At 51.2% G+C, this 19,090-nt stretch overlaps 1 protein-coding gene across 4 annotated transcripts in view; it reads left to right on the top strand.

Moving 5' to 3' along the window:
• GALNT17 (polypeptide N-acetylgalactosaminyltransferase 17) overlaps positions 1-18,740 on the top strand; it is a 402,097-nt gene extending 383,357 nt beyond the window's left edge. For 3 of the 4 annotated variants that reach the window (XM_064166627.1, XM_064166626.1, XM_064166628.1), the window contains 2 exons: positions 11,233-11,400; positions 14,264-18,740. In XM_064166627.1, coding sequence (XP_064022697.1) covers positions 11,233-11,400; positions 14,264-14,392 — 297 coding nt within the window. In that variant the 3' untranslated portion in view covers positions 14,393-18,740. The remainder of the gene's footprint in view (positions 1-11,232; positions 11,401-14,263) is intronic. The other variant, XR_010307414.1, reaches the window with a different exon arrangement.
• Positions 18,741-19,090: the final 350 nt, after the last annotated feature.

Raw genomic sequence — 19,090 nt, 5'->3', positions numbered from 1 at the left:
GCTCCCTGTTCAAGCCGTTTCAGCTCCCGAGGGGCATTTTCCCAGCAGCTCTTTTCCTCCTTACCAGAATCATGCCAGAGCTGCAGGTAAAAGCATGGTTTGTAAAACACCTTCCAGGTGAGGGTAAATAAGGCTGGATGCAAACAGGCACTGAGCAGAGCAGGGCATAGCCAAGAAGAGCATTCCACCCAGCAGGGGAAGAAGCCTACCAACTGGCTGAAGACAGGCAGGGGTTTTCTGTTGGGGTGATAATTAGCCACTTCAGCTCGGCTGGGACATGCCATGGTTTTCACACCACCCTCCCTCACTGTGAGGAATTTCTTCCCAATCTCCAGTCTAAATCTACCACCCCTTCAATCCATTCCCTCTCATCCTATCATTACAATCCCTTGGTAAGTCTCTACCTTATCAAAAGTCCCTTCCCAGCTCTCCTGTAACCTCCTTCAGGTACTGAAAGGCTGCTCTAAGGTCTCCCTGGAGCCTTCTCTTCGCCAGCCTGAACAGCCTCAACTCTCTCAGCCTGTCTCCATAGGGGAGGTTCTCCAGATCTCTGATCGTCTTTGTGGTCTCCTCCAGACCCTTTCCAACAGTTCCACATCCTTCTAGTGCTGGAGGCTCCAGAACTGGATGCAGTGCTGCAGGTGGGGTCTCAAGAGAGCAGAGTGGAGGGAGAGAATCACTTCCCTTGTTCTGCTGGTGGTGCTTCATTTGGTGTTCATTTTCAGCTGAAAGGATGTATCATTTCAGTGATGGGGATGTGTAAAGAGCCCATTCCTGCAATATGATCAACCTGGGCTTTCCAGGCTCACCAGGACTAGCTAAGCTCAAAGCTCATCTGGGCCTGAACTGCTAACTTCAGGAGTCACCCGAGCCTAGGAGCCAGCTGCAAAAGTCCTTTGAGGTAGAAACAAACCTCACTTAGGTTTCTCCTTGCCTTTAAACAAAGGTCAGTCGACTGTGGCTGATGGAGCCACTGTTAAATATAGCCTACCTCTGCTTAAATGCACAAAGGTTTCTTTCTTAAAAGGCACAAACTGTCTTCTGGACTTTTTGGATGGAAACTTAAACCTCTAACAGAGAATGTGTCCAGAGAAGGGCAACAAAGCTGGTGAGAGGCCTGGAACACAAACACTGTGAGGAGAGGCTGAGGGAGCTGGGGGTGTGCAGCCTGCAGAAGAGGAGGCTCAGGGCAGATCTCATTGCTGTCTGCAGCTGCCTGAAGGGAGGCTGTAGCCAGGTGGGGTTGGGCTCTGCTGCCAGGCAAGCAGCAACAGAACAAGGGGACACAGCCTCAAGTTGTGCCAGGGCAGGTCTAGGGTGGATGTTAGGAGGAAGTTGTTGTCAGAGAGAGTGATTGGCATTGGAATGGGCTGCCCAGGGAGGTGGTGGAGTCTGTGTGGCTGGAGGTGTTGAATCCAAGCCTGGCTGGGGCACTTAGTGCCATGGTCTGGTTGGTTGGGCAGGGCTGGGTGCTAGGTTGGGCTGGGTGAGCTTGGAGCTCTCTTCCAACCTGCTTGATTCTATGTTTATAGTAGGAGAAAGCAAATCAGCCTGACACTGCTAACCCTGGGCTTTAGGATGAATGGCTACAAGCAGGTTGTTTGTCTTTCCCTTAGCTGTTTTTTTTGGGATTGAACTTAAGGATGTTTTCTTTTCCTGCCTGATGGCCTGAAGCTCCCTTTGGCCCACCTATTGCACAAGCTCAGCAGAAGTTCTTCTTCTTGTTTAATTCCACCTCCACACTGCCCTTTCTTTCTCCAGCTGAGAGCCAGTTCTTGGCAGTTCTTTTGTTTTGTGATATATGCAATTAGTGGAGCTCCTTGAAAATGGTTTTATTTTTAGAAGTAGCTACCAAGTGAGTGCAGAAGCTTTGAAATTAGCCTTTTGCAGAAAGCATGGGCAAAGGCACACAAATGAAATTGGGCTTTCACTACTATTGTTTAGTTAATGGGCTGTGTGTTGCAATTCATTGCTGGGAATATGATTAGAGTAGTGTAAATACTTTGTCCAGATAGCTCACTTGCTTTATATATACGTGTAGAAAAGAACACAAGGGCTTGCCTTTCCTTCTGAGCTGTTCAGCTTCTGAAAGCACAGAGTGGTGCCTCTGCTCAGTGTTCATGTGGTCTCCAAAGCTCCTCACTTCAAGTCGTGGAATCAGTCAGGGTTGGAAAGGACCACATGGGTCAGCCAATTCCAACCCCCCCTGCCATGCCCAGGAACACCTCACACTAGAGCAGGCTGCCCACAGCCTCATCCAGCCTGGTCTTAAACACCTCCAGGGATGAGGCTTCCACCACCTCCCTGGGCAATCTGTTCCAGGCTCTCACCACCCTCATGCTGAAAAGCTTCTTCCTAACATCCAGTCTGAATCTCCCCATTTCCAGCTTTGCTCCATTTTCCCCAATCCTATCACTACCTGACAGGCTAAAGAGTCCCTCTCCAGCTTTTTTGTAGCCCCTTCAGATCCTGGAAGGCCACAATAAGATCACCTGGGAGCCTTCCCTTCTCCAGACTGAACAGCTCCAACTCCCTCAGTCTCTCCTCATAGCAGAGCTGCTGCAGCCCTCTGAGCATCCTCATGGCCCTGCTGCTCTGGACACCTTCCAGCACATCCATAGCCCTTTTGTAACAGGCCTCAACAGGAGCCAGCAGTGTGCACTTGCAGCCCAGAAAGCCAAGCAGAGCCTGGGCTGCAGCAGCAGCAGTGTGGCCAGCAGGGCCAGGGAGTGGATTCTCCCCCTCTGCTCTGCTGAGACCCCACCTGGAGTACTGCATCCAGCTCTGGAGCCCCTGGAACAAGAGGGCTGTGGAGATGCTGGAGAGTGTCCAGAGCAAGGCCAGGAGGATGCTCAGAGAGCTGCAGCAGCTCTGCTGTGAGCACAGACTGAAAGAGTTGAGGCTGTGCAGTCTGGAGCAGAGGAGGCTCCCAGGTGACCTTCTTGTGGCCTTCCAGGATCTGAAGGGGGCTGCAAAAAAGCTGGGGAGGGACTTTTGAGGCTGTGAGGAAGTGCCAGGAGTGGGGGGAATGGAGCAAAGGTGGAGGTGGGGAGAGTGAGGCTGGAGGTGAGGAGGAAGTTGTTGGTGATGAGAGTGGTGAGAGGCTGGAATGGGTTGCCCAGGGAGGTGGTTGAGGCCCCTTGGCTGGAGGTGTTTGAGGCCAGGCTGGCTGAGGCTGTGTGCAGCCTGCTCTAGGGTAGGGTGTCCCTGGGCATGGCAGGGGGCTTGGAACTGGCTGCTCCTTGTGCTCCCTTCCAGCCCTGACTGATTCTGTGTGTTCCTGTGTGATCTGCTCCAGGTGGTCCTTCTCTGGCAGGGGGATTGTACTGGATGAGCTTTCAAAGCCCCTTCCAGCCCCTGACATTCTGGTGATCTGGTGGTGGGGGAAATAGTTGCTTTTTCTCTTTTGCTTCCCATTCTCCCTGCTTTCATTCACTTCCAGGTCAAGTCATTATCAGCTTTCATGATGAAGTATCCTTTTATCCTGTAATTATATTGAGGCTACTCATGGATTCTTTCCCCCCCCCCCCCTTCTTGATGGCTTCATCTTTGAAGCAATAGATCATGGAAACACCTTGCTGTAATGATGTATTACACTAATAATATAGCAATCCCTCACTGGAGTGACAGAGCTATGGTGATCTATTAAGGTGATAGAAAGCACTCTAATGCTATAAAGCTTAAGATAATGTTCACCCAGCAGAGCATTTCATTTAATTATAGGGTAAAATATGTTTTGCCCATTTAAGCCTCAGAACTTGAGGACAAAAGCATCAATACAGAGATCATTTGGGACATGGCAGCATCAAGGGTGACAAAGCAGCACAGCAGATTAAATTGTGTTCAGAGAAGGAAAGGACTGGAGGCTTTGCTTGGGAATGCTAATTGATGATCTGCTCTGTGCAGAAACGAGGCTAAACAACCCAAAATCATTTTCCAATCCAGTCAATGAAGGTCATCAAGGCTTTTATTTCCCAGGTGCTAAGATGTCTAATTAACTTCCTCCCATCCCTGGGATGCAGCCAGCCAGAAACAGCAATCAAAGAAGATTTATTGGTGGTGCCAGCATGGAGAGCAGCCTCAGTGATGCAGTGGGCACTGATGTGACCAATGCAACCTCTCACTCTCTCAGCATCAGTGGGGGCTGTGAGTGCTCTGGGGGGCAAAGCAGCCCCTCTTAGAGTGATACTCAAAGGGGGTGTTTGCAAGGTGCAGTTTTAGCTGGAAGGGTGTTTGCAAGAGGCTGAGTCAATGTTTCTGTTTGGGGATGTGGCTTTGGGCCACTTAAATTGATTAAGGGATTTAAGACCTCATCAATATTAATCACTTCTAAACAATTAGCTGGGCAATATTTTGAATTTGTTTTCCTCTGGTTCTTTCTCATCATTTCTTGCCCTCTGCCAGGCTGAGTAACTCCTTCAGGTGTTTACTCAGGCTGGTGCCTCCACATTTGTCTTTTGCCTGCTGGATTGGCCGTGTCCTTCACTGTTTGTTCAGCTCCTGCCTGTTTCCTGGATGCTGGAATGTTGTTTAGCAGGCAGAGAGACCTAGGATACTGCCTGGAGCTGCTCTTGAAAATGTTGGTCAGAGATGAGTCAGAGATGCTTTCCATCTCTTCTTTTATGGGGCAAATCCAGCTGGAAAGTGCTGGCCAGGCTGCAGCTGTGCTCATCACAGCTGCCCAAGGGCAGTCTCAAGTGTTGGCCTCTGCCCTGCCTTTCCTTCTTTTTAACTGCTCAAGAAAAACCCAGTGGCAGCAGGATTGGAGCCTCACCACAGGGCTCCATTTACCTGAGTGGCAGCAGGATTGGAGCCTCACCACAGGGCTTCATTTACCTGAGTGGCAGCAGGATTGGAGCCTCACCACAGGGCTTCATTTACCTGAGTGGCAGCAGGATTGGAGCCTCACCACAGGGCTCCATTTACCTGAGAGGCAGCAGGATTGGAGCCTCACCACAGGGCTCCATTTACCTGATGGCAGCAGGATTGGAGCCTCACCACAGGGCTCCATTTACCTGATGGCAGCAGGATTGGAGCCTCACCACAGGGCTCCATTTACCTGAGTGGCAGCAGGATTGGAGCCTCACCACAGGATTCCATTTACCTGAGAGGCAGCAGGATTGGAGCCTCACCACAGGGCTCCATTTACCTGATGGCAGCAGGATTGGAGCCTCACCACAGGGCTTCATTTACCTGAGAGGCAGCAGGATTGGAGCCTCACCACAGGGCTCCATTTACCTGAGAGGCAGCAGGATTGGAGCCTCACCACAGGACTTCATTTACCTGAGTGGCAGCAGGATTGGAGCCTCACCACAGGGCTCCATTTACCTGAGAGGCAGCAGGATTGGAGCCTCACCACAGGATTCCATTTACCTGAGTGGCAGCAGGATTGGAGCCTCACCACAGGGCTCCATTTACCTGAGAGGCAGCAGGATTGGAGCCTCACCACAGGATTCCATTTACCTGAGTGGCAGCAGGATTGGAGCCTCACCACAGGATTCCATTTACCTGAGAGGCAGCAGGATTGGAGCCTCACCACAGGGCTTCATTTACCTGAGTGCTTCAGGTCTTGCTGTCACCTTCTGGTTGAGACCCCCCCAGAGGTGCTGCAGCAGGTCCAGAGGAGAGCAGTGAGACTGGGGAGGGAGGTGGAGGGGAAGTCATAGGAGGAAAGGCTGAGGAAGCTGGGGGTGTTCAGCCTGGAAAAGAGAAGACTTAGAGGGGACCTTATCACTCTCTACAACTTAGAATCATAGAATCAAGCAGGTTGGAAGAGACCTCCAAGCTCAGCCAGGCCAACCTAGCACCCAGCCCTATCCAGTCAACCAGACCATGGCACTAAGTGCCTTATCCAGTCTTTTCTTGAACACCTCCAGGCACAGAGAGACTCCACCACCTCCCTGGGCAGCCCATTCCAATGCCAATCACTCTCTCTGACAACAACTTCCTAACAACATCCAGCCTAGACCTACCCTGGCACAACTTGAGACTGTGTCCCCTTGTTCTATGTTCAACTACCTAAAAGGAAGTTGTATTCAGGTGGGGATCATACTCTTCTCCCAGGCAGCTTGTGCCAGGACAAAAAGCTGTGCCAGGGGAGGTTTAGGTTGGATGTTAGGCAGCCCTTCCTCGTGGAAAGGTGATTAGGCACTGGAATGGGCTGCCCGGGGAGGTGGTGGAGTCACCATGCCTGGATGTCTTTAAGCAAAGATTGGATGTGGCCCTTGGTGGCATGGGTGAGCTGATGTGGAGGTGTTGGTTCATAGGCTGGACTTGGTGATCTCAGAGGTCTTTTCCAGCCTCAATGATTCTGTGGTTCTGAGTGGAATACCAGAAGAACTAAGCCATCAAAAGCATGAATGTCTTAGGAGCATGGTGGAGCTTCCACATCATACAAGAATTTTGGGGCATAATCAGTCTAAGGTTTGACAACTGGAGCAGCTTGAAGGTTTCAGTGGCTGTTAGGGGCTTCCACTGGTGCTCAGTAGCTGCTGGGCAATGTGCTGGATCCAGCCACCCATTCAGGGCTGTATTTAGCTGGCTACTAGGCATAGTAGATGACACATCTAAGGGATGCATTAATGCATTTTGCACAGTGCCCTTGTTTGTTTCTCAGCCCTTTTTTGTCTCCCTACTCCCCTCAGCCCATTCCTTTCCTCAGGAAAGATTTGGTTTTTGCTCTACTTATTTTTCCCCCCATGTTAGGCAGTAAGATGTAAGAGCAGAACTGGAGCTGCCTTGTGGGCATTAGGCCAACTGTCTGAAGATGAGCTGCCAAACAGCATTAGAAAAGGAAGTGTCTAGCACACTAATTAAGTACATGGTGAGAAACATTTGGGAATCAAGAGAAGGAGAATAGCTCACAGTGCTTGTGTGAGACCTCTGGATGGTTTCTGCCCTCTGTCATGGACAGGGCTTGTCTCATTTTCATGGAATCATAGAATCAGCCAGGTTGGAAGAGAGCTCCAAGCTCAGCCAGGCCACCCTAGCACCCAGCCCTGCCCAACCAACCAGACCATGGCACTAAGTGCCCCAGCCAGGCTTGGCTGCAACACCTCCAGCCACACAGACTCCACCACCTCCCTGGGCAGCCCATTCCAATGCCAATCACTCTCTCTGACAACAACTTCCTCCTAACATCCACCCTACACCTCCCCTGGCACAGCTTCAGACTGTGTCCCCTTGTTCTGTTGCTGCTTGCTTGGCAGCAGAGCCCAACCCCACCTGGCTGCAGCCTCCCTTCAGGTAGCTGTAGCCAGCAATGAGCTCTGCCCTGAGCCTCCTCTTCTGCAGGCTGCACACCCCCAGCTCCCTCAGCCTCTCCTCACAGGGCTGTGCTCCAGCCCCCCCTCACCAGCTTTGTCACCCTTCTCTGGCCACGTTTCAGTCCCTCAGTGCCTTTCTTTATGTATCTCTCTTCTGGCAAGACAAGCAGCCCCATCCTCTGTGCTGGTGCTGAAATTCAGAGGAGTTGCCTGGTTGCATGGTTAAAGCTACTGTGAGCATGAACTCACCTGAGCCTTGGGTCATTGAAACATCATGGAATCATAGAATCAACCAGGTTGGAAGAGACCTCCAAGACCATCCATCAGACTGATAAAACCAACTAATATGAATCTGAGCTTTCAGCTGCCCTCAAGATGTCCAGGGAGTCACTCCCAGGTTCTCCAGCCTCTCCTTGATAGGACCCCAGCCCAGTGTGAGCTCAGTTTGCTGGTGCATCATCGTGGAGGGTATGAGCCCATGGGAGGAGGTGGTGATGGTCATGCTTTAAACTCTGCAGCCTGTCCTCCTTTCCATCCCTGCTGCACCAGCACAGCACTTTGGAGAGGGAATTACTGCAAAGCTAGGGACAGCCTTCTGCACCATCCTTCACAGAAATGTGGGGAGCAGAAGAACAGTGCACACAGTTCTACAGTGGTGTACTTTGCCCCACACCACAGAATCACAGACTCACAGAATTGACCAGGCTGGAAAACACCTTGCAGATCATTGAGTCCAACCTATCACCTCACTCCTGCTAATTAACTAAACCCTGGCACTAAGTGCCTCATCCTGTCTCTCCTTAAACACCTCCAGGGATGGTGACTCCACTACCTCCTCAGGCAGCCCATTCCAATGCCAGTCACTCTTTCTGGGAAGAACTTCTTCCTGACATCCAACACAGCACAGCTTGAGATTCTGACCACTTGTTCTGTTGCTGGTTGCCTGGGAGAGTAGACCAACCCCACCTGGCTACAGCATCCCTTTGGGTAGTCACAGAGAGCATCAGCCCTGCACAGTGTAGGCTGTGCCCAACATGCAGACCTCTGCGTTCCTACCACCACTGAATCCTCTTCTGGGGGTGGATACCTTTGGCAAATGGAACTTGGTGAGATGTAAAGTATCATAGAATGATTAAAGTTGGAAAAGACCTCCAACCATCAACCCAACACCAGGATGCCCACTAAATCATGTCCCATCTACAGACTCCTTGAACACCTGCAGAGATGGTGACTCCACCACCTCCCTGGGCAGCCTTTTCCAATGCCTGGCCACTCTTTCAGTGAAGTAGAGGAGATAGTCCTTTGACACACAACATGTTGGCTAAAAGTATAACTGAAGCACCATCCACCATCCAGGAGTCAGCCAAAGGGTTCAGCACACCTGCAGCTGCAGCCAGCATCGTGGAGGAAGGACAAGGAGCAATGGGTGTAAGTTGCAGCACAGGAGGTTCCAGCTCAACACAAGGGGGAACTTCTTGACTGGAAGGGTCCCAGAGCACTGGCACAGGCTGCCCAGAGAGGTTGTGGAGTCTCCTTCCCTGGAGACTTTCCAGGCCTGTCTGGATGTGTTTCTCTGTGATCTGTGCTAGTATTGTCCTGCTCTGGGTTGGACTTGCTGATCTCCTTTGGTTCCTTCCAACCCCTAACATCCTGTGAGCCTGTGACAAAGTCAGCTTCAAGCCCCCCCTACCTCTCCCTACTGTTACTGGAGCTGGACCCTGTTACACTCCATTAACTTGATCCTCAATGTTTAATTATTCCAACCAAGACAACCCAAACTCCCACTGTGTTTTGCTGTCTCTCTTTAATCATCTGGGTCACAGATATGCTCAGTTAATTAACATGCTGAATTCTCCTGATCTCTCTGCTAGATAATAGATTGATTCATAATTTACATAAGCAGCTGTGTATGCCTGTCCCCTGAACTACACAACCCAGGCTGCTGGCATTCATCTCTTTCCACTCCTGAACTTAAATGTGTATAGGGTAATGTTTTGGTTGGATTCCTTCAAGACTGCAAAGGGAGAAGCCCTTTGTGTGCAGCTCCACCACCGTGACAGGGCTGTGTCTGTGCCAGCTGTGCTGTGCCTGCCCAGTGCCCCTGAGGCCATCAGTGCTGCCCCATGCCTGCACTGCCTGGGCAGCCAAGGTGTGTCCTGGGATCATGGGGTGGTCAGATCATAGAATCACAGAATTGTTTTGGTTGGAAAAGACTTCTAAGATCATCAAGTTCGACCTAGCATCATCATGGCCATTAAGCCATGTCCAAGAGTGCCTTGTGCACACCTTGAACACCTTCAGGGATGGTGATGCTGTGTTCAGTGTGGAGCACTGCAATTCATGAGGGATGTGGAGGTGCTGGAGCAGGTCCAGAAGAGGGCAGCCAAGCTGAAGAAGGGCCTGGGGAATAAATCTTATGAGGAGCAACTAAGGGAGCTGGGGATGGTTACTTTGAGGAAGAGGAGGCTGAGGGCAGACCCCACTGCTGTCTACAGCTACCTGAAGGGACACTGTGGAGAGGCTGCTGCAGGGCTCTGCTCACAGGTAACTGGAGACAGAACAAGGAGGAATGGCCTCAAGCTGAGCCTGGGGAGGTTTAGATTGGACATTAGGAAAAAGTTTTTATGGAGAGAGTGGTCAGGGACTGGAATGAGCTGCCCAAGGAGGTGGTGGAGTCATCAACCCTGGCTGTGTTTAAGGGTGGTTTGGATGTGGTGCTTGGGGATGTGTTTTAAGGTGAATCTTGTAGAGTAGGGTTAGAGGTTGGACTTGGTGATGCTGAGAGGCTTTGCCAACCTGCATGTTTGTGTGACTCTACCACCTCCCTGGGCAGCCTGTTCCCATCCCTGACCACTCCTGCAGCAAAGAAATTTTTCCTGATATCTAAACTAAACCTCCCCTGGCACAATTTCAGGCCATTCCCTCTTGTGCTATGAGCACAGACTGAAAGAGTTGAGGCTGATCACTCTGGAGAAGAGGAGGCTCCCAGGTGGCCTTCTTGTGGCCTTCCAGGATCTGAAGTGGGCTACAAAAAAGCTGGGGAGGGACTTTTTAGGCTGTGAGGGAGTGCCAGGACTGGGGGGAATGGAGCAAAGATGGAGGTGGGGAGATTGAGACTGGAGGGTAGGAGATTGAGACTGGAGGTGAGGAGGAAGTTGTTGGTGATGAGAGTGGTGAGAGGCTGGACTGGGTTGCCCAGGGAGGTGGTTGAGGCCCCATGGCTGGAGGTGTTCAAGACCAGGCTGGGTGAGGCCTTGATTGACCTGTTCTAGTGGGAGGTGTCCCTGCCCTTGGGACACCTATGGCAGGGGGTTGGAATTGGATGATCTTTGAGGTCCCTTCCAACCTAAACCATTCTATGATTTAAGGCTTAGAGTTATTCTTGGCATGTCTCAGCTCCTCACCTGCAACAAAAGCCTCAAAGCAGCAAGAATGAAAGGCTGGAGAAAGCTGGAGGGGCTTTAGCTCTCCTCAGTTCCTCTGTGCACAGGTTTTCCTTTCCTGGGCCTCTGCCAACTTGTCCTCTTCTCTCTCACTTTTTCCTGGTGTTCCAAAGACACTGGCACAGGTTGCCCAGGGAGGATGTGGCTGCTCCCTCCCTGAAGGTGTTCAAGACCAGGTTGGATGAGACCTTGAGTGACCTGTTCTAGTGAGAGGTGTCCCTGCCCTTGGGACACCTATGGCAGGGGGTTGGAATTGGATGATCTTTGAGGTCCCTTCCAACCTAAACCATTCTATGATTTAAGGCTTAGAGTTACTCTTGGCATGTCTCAGCTCCTCACCTGCAACAAAAGCCTCAAAGCAGCAAGAATGAAAGGCTGGAGAAAGCTGGAGGGGCTTTAGCTCTCCTCAGTTCCTCTGTGCACAGGTTTTCCTTTCCTGGGCCTCTGCCAACTTGTCTTCTCTCACTTTTTCCTGGTGTTCCAAAGACACTGATGGTCTTCTTCCTCTCCTTCCCCACCCCCAGCTCGCACGTTACACCAAGGAGGGATTCCTTCATCTGGGTGCCCTTGGGACCACCACGCTGCTACCTGACACCCGCTGCCTGGTGGACAACATGAAGAGTCGCTTCCCTCAGCTCCTGGACTGTGAGAAGGTCAAGAGCAGCCTCCACAAACGCTGGAATTTCATACAGGTTTGTTGTGGATCTGCTATGGACTCTGCTCCCCTCCTTCCCAAACCGTGGGGCTGAGGTATGGGGTCTGTGGCGTGGCAGAATGGAAGGATGAAGATGAAAGCATAGAATTAGAGAGTGACAGAATGGTTGAGGATGGAAGGGATCTCAAGGGTCATCTAGTTCCAAACCTTCTCACATCATAGGCATGGACATCTCCCACTGGAACAGGTTGCTCAAGGTCTTATTCAACCTGGCCTTGAACATCTCCAGGGAGGTTGTGGAGCACAGAATCACCCAATGTGATCTTTGATCACATTGGGTGATTCTGTGCTCCACAACCTCCCTGGGCAACCTGTGCCAGTGTCTCACCACCCTCAACCTGTGCAAGTGTCTCACCACCATCAATCTGTGTCAGTGTCTCACCACCATCAACCTGTGCCAGTGTCTCACCACCATCAACCTGTGCCAGTGTCTCACCACCCTCAACTGTGCCAGTGTCTCACCACCATCAATCTGTGCCAGTGTCTCACCACCCTCAACCTGTGCCAGTGTCTCACCACCCTCAACCTGTGCCAGTGTCTCACCACCATCAATCTGTGCCAGTGTCTCACCACCCTCACTGCAAACAACTTCTTCCTAACATCCAGTTTCAACCTCCCCTCTGCCACTTTAAACCCATTACTCCTTGTCCTGTCATTGCCAGACCTTGTCAGTAGTCCCTCCCCAGCCCTCCTGGAGCCCCCTTCACATAGTGGAAGGCCACTCCAAGGTCTCCTCAAAGCCCTCTCTTCTCCAGGCTGCAAGATCCAACTCTTGTAGCCTGTGCTCACAGGAGAGGTTCCATGCAACAGCAAGTGCCTGGTCCTGGGGTAGAGAGCAAAGGTGAAGAAAGATCAGGGACAGCAGTTTAGGACATGTCCCTTTTTGATGCCCTGGGGTGTATGTAAACCTGCCTAGTTGATAACTTCCAGATTTCTTTGTTTCTCACTGATGAAACACATGAAAACCAGCAGGGGTTCTGCAAGAAGGCTGGAGAGGGCCTTTTTACAAGGGCTTGTAAAAACAGGATGAGGAGGAATGGATTTGAAGTGGAAAAGGGGAAGTTTAGACTGGACATTAGGGAGAAATCTTTACAGTGTGGGTGGTGAGACACTGGAACAGGTTGCCAAGAGAGGTTGTGGATGCCTCTTCCCTAGAAGTGGTGAAGGTCTGGTTGGATGTGGGCATGAGCAACCTGGGCTAGTGGGATGTGTCTCCACCTATGGCAGGGGGGGTTGGAACTTTACAGTCCTTCCCAACCCAAGCCATTCTATGATTCCATGAAAACATGGGACTTCTGTCCCAAACCAGGCTGTAAGGAGTGTCACAGCTTCCTAATGCAGAGCAGCCCTGCTCTTTGAAGGTTACAGGTGTCCTTGGGTCACTGGCATGTTAGGGATCTGTGCTGTCAATGCCAAAGCCTGTTCCTTCCACCCAGGCAGACTGCTTTAGGAATTCTGTTGTTTGAATTGCATTAGCACAGCTAAATGCTGTGCACATGGACACAGCTGTGTTCCTGGGCAGTGCACAGTCCTGCCTTGGAACTGTAGGACTATTGGGGCTGGAAGAGACCTCTGAGTGCAATTGCTGAGCTCCCAATCCCACCGCTGCTGCGAAACCACTACCACTAAACCACGTCCCTAAACACCACACCCATGTGTCTTTTGAATACCTCCAGGGGTGGTGACTCCACCACCTCCTTGGGCAGCCTGTCCCAGTGCCTGAGAACCTTTCCTGTGAAGAAATTTTGCCCAGTATCCAGCCTTGGCACAACTCGAGGCTGTTTCCTCTTGTCCTGCCACTTGTTATGTGCGAGAAGAGACTGACCCCCACCTTGTTCCAGTCTCTTTTGAGGTTGTAGAGGGGGATGAAGTCTCTACTCAGCCCTTCTGTTCTTCAGGTTGAAAGGTTTGTTTCATAGGCAACCCCATGGCATCCTGGCCCGGATCAGGAACAGTGTGGCCAGTAGGACAAGGGAGGTTATTCTGCCCCTGTGCTCAACACTGCTCATGCCACACCTGGAGTGCTGTGGCCACAACAACCCCAAGCAGGACTACAGGCTGGGGCCAGAGTGGCTGATAGCAGCCAGGCAGAGAGGGAGCTGGGGTTGCTGGGAGAGAGGAGCTGCAGAGGAGGCAGAAGTGTGCCCAGGTGGGCAGCAGAGCCAATGGCATCCTGGGCTGGCTCAGGAGCAGTGTGGGCAGCAGCACAAGGGAGGTTCTTCTGCCCCTGTGCTCAGCACTGCTCAGGCCACACCTGGAGTGCTGTGTCCAGTTCTGAGCTGCTTAGCTCAAGAGAGCTGTTGAGGTGCTGGAAGATGTTTGGAGAAGGGCAGCAAGGCTGGTGAGGGGCCTGGAGCAGAGCCCTGTGAGGAGAGGCTGAGGGAGCTGGGGGGGTGCAGCCTGCAGCAGAGGAGGCTCAGGGCAGAGCTCATTGCTGTCTGCAGCTACCTGCAGGGAGGCTGTAGCCAGGTGGGGTTGGGCTCTTCTGCCAGGCAGCCTGCAACAGAACAAGAGGACACAGCCTCAAGCTGTGCCAGGACAGGTCTAGGCTGGATGTTAGGAGGAAGTTCCTGTCAGAGAGAGTGATTGGCATTGGAATGGACTGCCCAGGGAGGTGGTGGAATCACTGTGCCTGGAGGTATCACAGTATCAGTATCACAGTATCGAATCCAAGCCTGGCTGGGGCACTTAGTGCCATGGTCTGGTTGATTGGCCAGGGCTGGGTGCTAGGTTGTGCTGGCTGAGCTTGGAGCTCTCTTCCAACCTGCTTGATTCTGTGATTCTATGATTCAACTGCATGCCTTTAAGTTTTCAATACTTCCCCCATGCTTGCCTTCCAGAATGGTGCCATCCTGAACAAGGGGACAGGACGATGCTTGGAGGTGGAGAACAGGGGCATGGCTGGCATCGATCTGATTCTTCGCAGCTGCACAGGACAAAGGTGGACAATTAAAAATGTCATCAAATAAAGGGTGGAAGAGTCAGAGGAGTCGGACTGGAAACACAGCTGACTTAAGACTGACCTGTCTGGACTCCTTTGGAAAGGATGAAATATCAATACAGAGCTTTATTCATGTTATTAGGAGAGGACATGGGGGAAATGGGCATTTGTGGCTTTTTATTGTGTATTAGTCTCCCACAGCTGATTCCAACTGTGTGAAATTGGGTCAGAACTGCTATTTTCTTCTAGCAAGCACTCTAAAAGGTACCACTTATTTCTGCTGGAATGACTGTAATAAGCTCATGTAGTCTTGTGAGCATTTTACTGTCAGGAAATTGTTCTTTTCCCAGACAACACCAACCTCTCCCAAAGGTTTGCACCATCATTGGAGTTGAGAGACCTCCTTGGATGTACCTGCCTGGCGAGCATGAAAACCAGCATGTTGGTGAGCAGAAAAGGTTGCCAAGCCCCACAGGAGCTGAGTATTAAGGATGTGCTATTTTGTTAGCAGAAAAGGTTGCCAAGCCCCACAGGAGCAGAGTATTAAGGATGTGCTATTTCACTCGGTCCTCTCTCTCTCTTCTCCCTCTCTTGCCCCCACATCCAGCAGCCTCTTTCTTCAGTGTAGGAGAGGCAAAGCTCACTCCAGCAGTTTCCATGGATCTTTCCAACCCTTGAGCACAGATGGCATCAAACAGAATCCTACTGACCAGTCCCTCCCATGGAGACCCCACATGGGTTCCCTTGAGAAAAGATCTTGGATGTCTGCCTGCCTGTCTGCCTGTGTAGTTGTCTGCCCTTTTTCACTACATGATGAGTAAAGCTTGTGAGCTGTAGATCCACCTTGCCCTCCCAGCAGGGCCTGGCAGTGTCCCCTTGGAGACAGACCTGTAGCCTTTTTCTGCTCTTTCAGAAGTGAATGTGCTGCTGTGTGGATCTCTTTCAGAAGTGAGGGTGGATGTGCTGCTGTGTGGATCTCTTTCAGAAGTGAGGGTGGATGTGCTGCTGTGTGGATCTCTTTCAGAAGCAAGGGAGGATGTGCTGCTGTGTGGATCTCTTTCAGAAGCGAGGGAGGATGTGCTGCTGTGTGGATCTCTTTCAGAAGCAAGGGTGGATGTGCTGCTGTGTGGATCTCTTTCAGAAGCGAGGGTGGATGTGCTGCTTTGTGGATCTCTTTCAGAAGCAAGGGAGGATGTGCTGCTGTGTGGATCTCTTTCAGAAGCAAGGGAGGATGTGCTGCTGTGTGGATCTCTTTCAGAAGCGAGGGTGGATGTGCTGCTGTGTGGATCTCTTTCAGAAGCGAGGGAGGATGTGCTGCTGTGTGGATCTCTTTCAGAAGCAAGGGAGGATGTGCTGCTGTGTGGATCTCTTTCAGAGTGAGGGTGGATGTGCTGCTGTGTGGATCTCTTTCAGAAGCAAGGGTGGATGTGCTGCTGTGTGCATCTCTTTCAGAAGTGAGGGTGGATGTGCTGCTGTGTGGATCTCTTTCAGAAGTGAGGGTGGATGTGCTGCTATGTGGATCTCTTTCAGAAGCGAGGGAGGATGTGCTGCTATGTGGATCTCTTTCAGAAGCGAGGGTGGATGTGCTGCTGTGTGGATCTCTTTCAGAAGTGAGGGTGGATGTGCTGCTGTGTGGATCTCTTTCAGAAGCAAGGGAGGATGTGCTGCTGTGTGGATCTCTTTCAGAAGTGAGGGTGGATGTGCTGCTGTGTGGATCTCTTTCAGAAGTGAGGGTGGATGTGCTGCTGTGTGGATCTCTTTCAGAAGCGAGGGAGGATGTGCTGCTGTGTGGATCTCTTTCAGAAGTGAGGGTGGATGTGCTGCTGTGTGGATCTCTTTCAGAAGTGAGGGTGGATGTGCTGCTGTGTGGATCTCTTTCAGAAGCAAGGGAGGATGTGCTGCTGTGTGGATCTCTTTCAGAAGCAAGGATGGATGTGCTGCTGTGTGGATCTCTTTCAGAAGCAAGGGAGGATGTGCTGCTGTGTGGATCTCTTTCAGAAGCAAGGATGGATGTGCTGCTGTGTGGACCTCTTTCAGAAGTGAGGGTGGATGTGCTGCTGTGTGGATCTCTTTCAGAAGCAAGGGAGGATGTGCTGCTTTGTGGAAGAGGCTGGGAGCAGATAACGTGGAAGAGACTCCCTCCTGGGCTACCCTCCCATGGAGGCTGTAGGGTTTGAGTTGCTCTGAATGAAGACATGAGTAATGTGGTCTCCACAACTTAGTAGTGGTGTTCTCTTCCTGAGGCTTGAGCACACTGCTCCTGTGTAGATAGTGTCCACCTGTGCTCAAGGGTCACCTCAAACAGTGCATGTCACTGCAGACCTTCATGAACTGTGCTGAAGGAAGCAAGAGGGAGGACAAGGGACAGATAAATGGCAGCTTGGCTGAGAATCTTGACCCGAAGTCACTTGAGGCTTGTTAATAAATATGGTGGGGTGCTCTCACCTGCTGTTTTTTTTTTGGCCCACAGTCACCTTGGCTACCAAATCTACTCAACCACCGTGGGAGACCATTGGTTTGGAGTCCTGATGTTGTGGCTACCTGGAAAGGGATCAACCAAAGTTGCTTGAGGTGGATGCCACGCTAATGGCTCCAGGCTTTGGTGGGTAGAGAGGAGAAGCCAGCCCATCTCCTGTCCTTCTCACAGAATAATACTCTCTCTGGTTGCCCTCTGGCTAGGGTGCACTAAAGTATATTAATATATGAGCTGTACCTGTAAATATGTTTCCCAAAGCTGGGATGTGCAGAGAGCTGTTTGCTGCAGAGCACTCATGCCTGTCTTCCATTTGCATCAGGATGAAGCTACCTGGATGTTTAATGAGTTTAATTTTCAATGCCATGCAGCAGGTTTGTAACTGAGGTTTTAGTAATTTATTGCACAGGAGCAGATACATTTCCTTGTTCCTTCTCCAGCAGTGAGCATCCCATAGGACCTGATTGTTCGTTTAGGCTTGGCAAAGACCTCTTCATCCATCAGGCTTGCCTCTGAATTTCTGGATTCTCTTTTTCTTTCTTCTTTTCTTTTCTTCTTCCCTCCCCTCCTTGCCTTCCTTAACGAGGTTTTACCTCTTGGTTGTCCTGACTTGCAGTAATCAGTGTAGAATTTTTTGCTCTCACCTTTGCCATTGCCTCATCTCTTGTATAATAAATTCTAGCTCTCAACCAAAACCAACCACCCAACCAAACCCAGACCAACAACCAATATGGTCACAACATCTTCAGGTGCATGATGTGTTTCCCCCTTGCATTTGTTGCTGCCTTCTAAGAAAAAAAAGGATTTGCTGATGAAGTGAACTCCAGGCTGGAGCATTTGAGACTTCACAGCTGCGGTCAGGATGGTAACAAAATGCCCTTTGACTGAGCAAGCAGTTTGCTGTCAGTCAGCAGTGGAAGCCACACGTTGTCCAGGGCTGGGAAAAGCCTGCATGCTTCGTCAGGATAACCAACCAAAAAGCCCTTGGATGTTGCCTGTGCTGTGATTCACTGGTCCAGCTCTTACCCTGCCAGTGCTCAGGGCGCCAGCAGATGGGCTTTGTCAGCTTAAATTGTGGTGGTCTAAGGTGTCACCACCCCCGGCCTGCCATCTGCTTCAGCTGCTGGAGGCTTCTGTCCCCACCACCGGCAGCAGGAATGAATGTGCAGCTGCACCTCGGCTGCTGGAGTTGGCAGCACCTGCTGCAGCCAGCAGGCAGGAGGGGCTCGCCTGGATTTAACGCGCTGGATTGCCAGCCAGAGTCACTCTGGGATGGCCACCTGGCTCTGCACAGGAGGTGGCAGCCCCTGGCACAAGCGAAGTTCACCACCCAGCATCTCCAGCTGCCCGGTGGCTTTTGTGCTGCCTGGTGGAGGTGACATAAAAGAGCTTGGAAGCTTGCCCTCAGGCAACACAGGATAACCTGGACTTGAGGATGCTGGTGGTGATGGGATCTCTGGATCCTTGGAAGTATTGAGGTTTGGAGATGCCTTTCTTTCGTGCTCCACAAGGAAAACAAATGCCTGGACATCCAAAACAAAGGGGATGGTGGAAATGAACGCTTCAAGGTGAGGCAGAAGCCCTGCTGAGGTGGTTTGCCTGGTCTCACTGGTGTACCCAGAGTGCTTCCAAACGGCTGGGAGAGGAGCAGCACGAGGGGAAATCAAGATGGAAAGCGAGGATCTGATCTGCTGCGTCCCCATAACTGAAGTTCTGCTCTGACACTGGCTTGCCACATGCAGAGATGATTGCCAAGGTGATGACCTGAGGTCTGCCCCCTCCTAAACTGTAGAAATCTTGTCTTAGAAACCTGGATCTGTTGCATCTTGTGCTTATCTCTAATAATATGTTAATTGCTTTAAAAAGTGATATCGGAGTGGTTCTTATTAAATATATGATTTGAGCCCTGCCTCTTGAGTGATGGAAAAGACATTCACTGCTGATGAGATACAGAACCAGCCAGTCTCCCTGTTACTTATTTAATAGGAAAGTGCTGCTGTTTAAATGGAACTCCCATTTTAGAAAGGAATGGAAATGAAGGAGAAATCAAGAGAGATGGCCAGTGCAGATCTGCCTCCTTTCATCCAGCCCTGCTGGCTGCCACTCACCGAGATAATGTGCTCCTGTTCAACAAGCTGAAAAGAGACAATACATGGTAAGACAGGATCGTTCCTGTGCCCAGCCTGGGGGATTCTAAGTGCACCCTCGAGCTTGGGGTGCTCCTTAGACCTGCCACAGCAACCCCAGGCAGCG

Source organism: Pogoniulus pusillus, chromosome 27 (assembly GCF_015220805.1).
Source record: "Pogoniulus pusillus isolate bPogPus1 chromosome 27, bPogPus1.pri, whole genome shotgun sequence".
NCBI classification, from domain to species: Eukaryota; Metazoa; Chordata; class Aves; order Piciformes; family Lybiidae; genus Pogoniulus; species Pogoniulus pusillus.
This window is presented reverse-complemented; position numbering and strand designations above follow the sequence as displayed.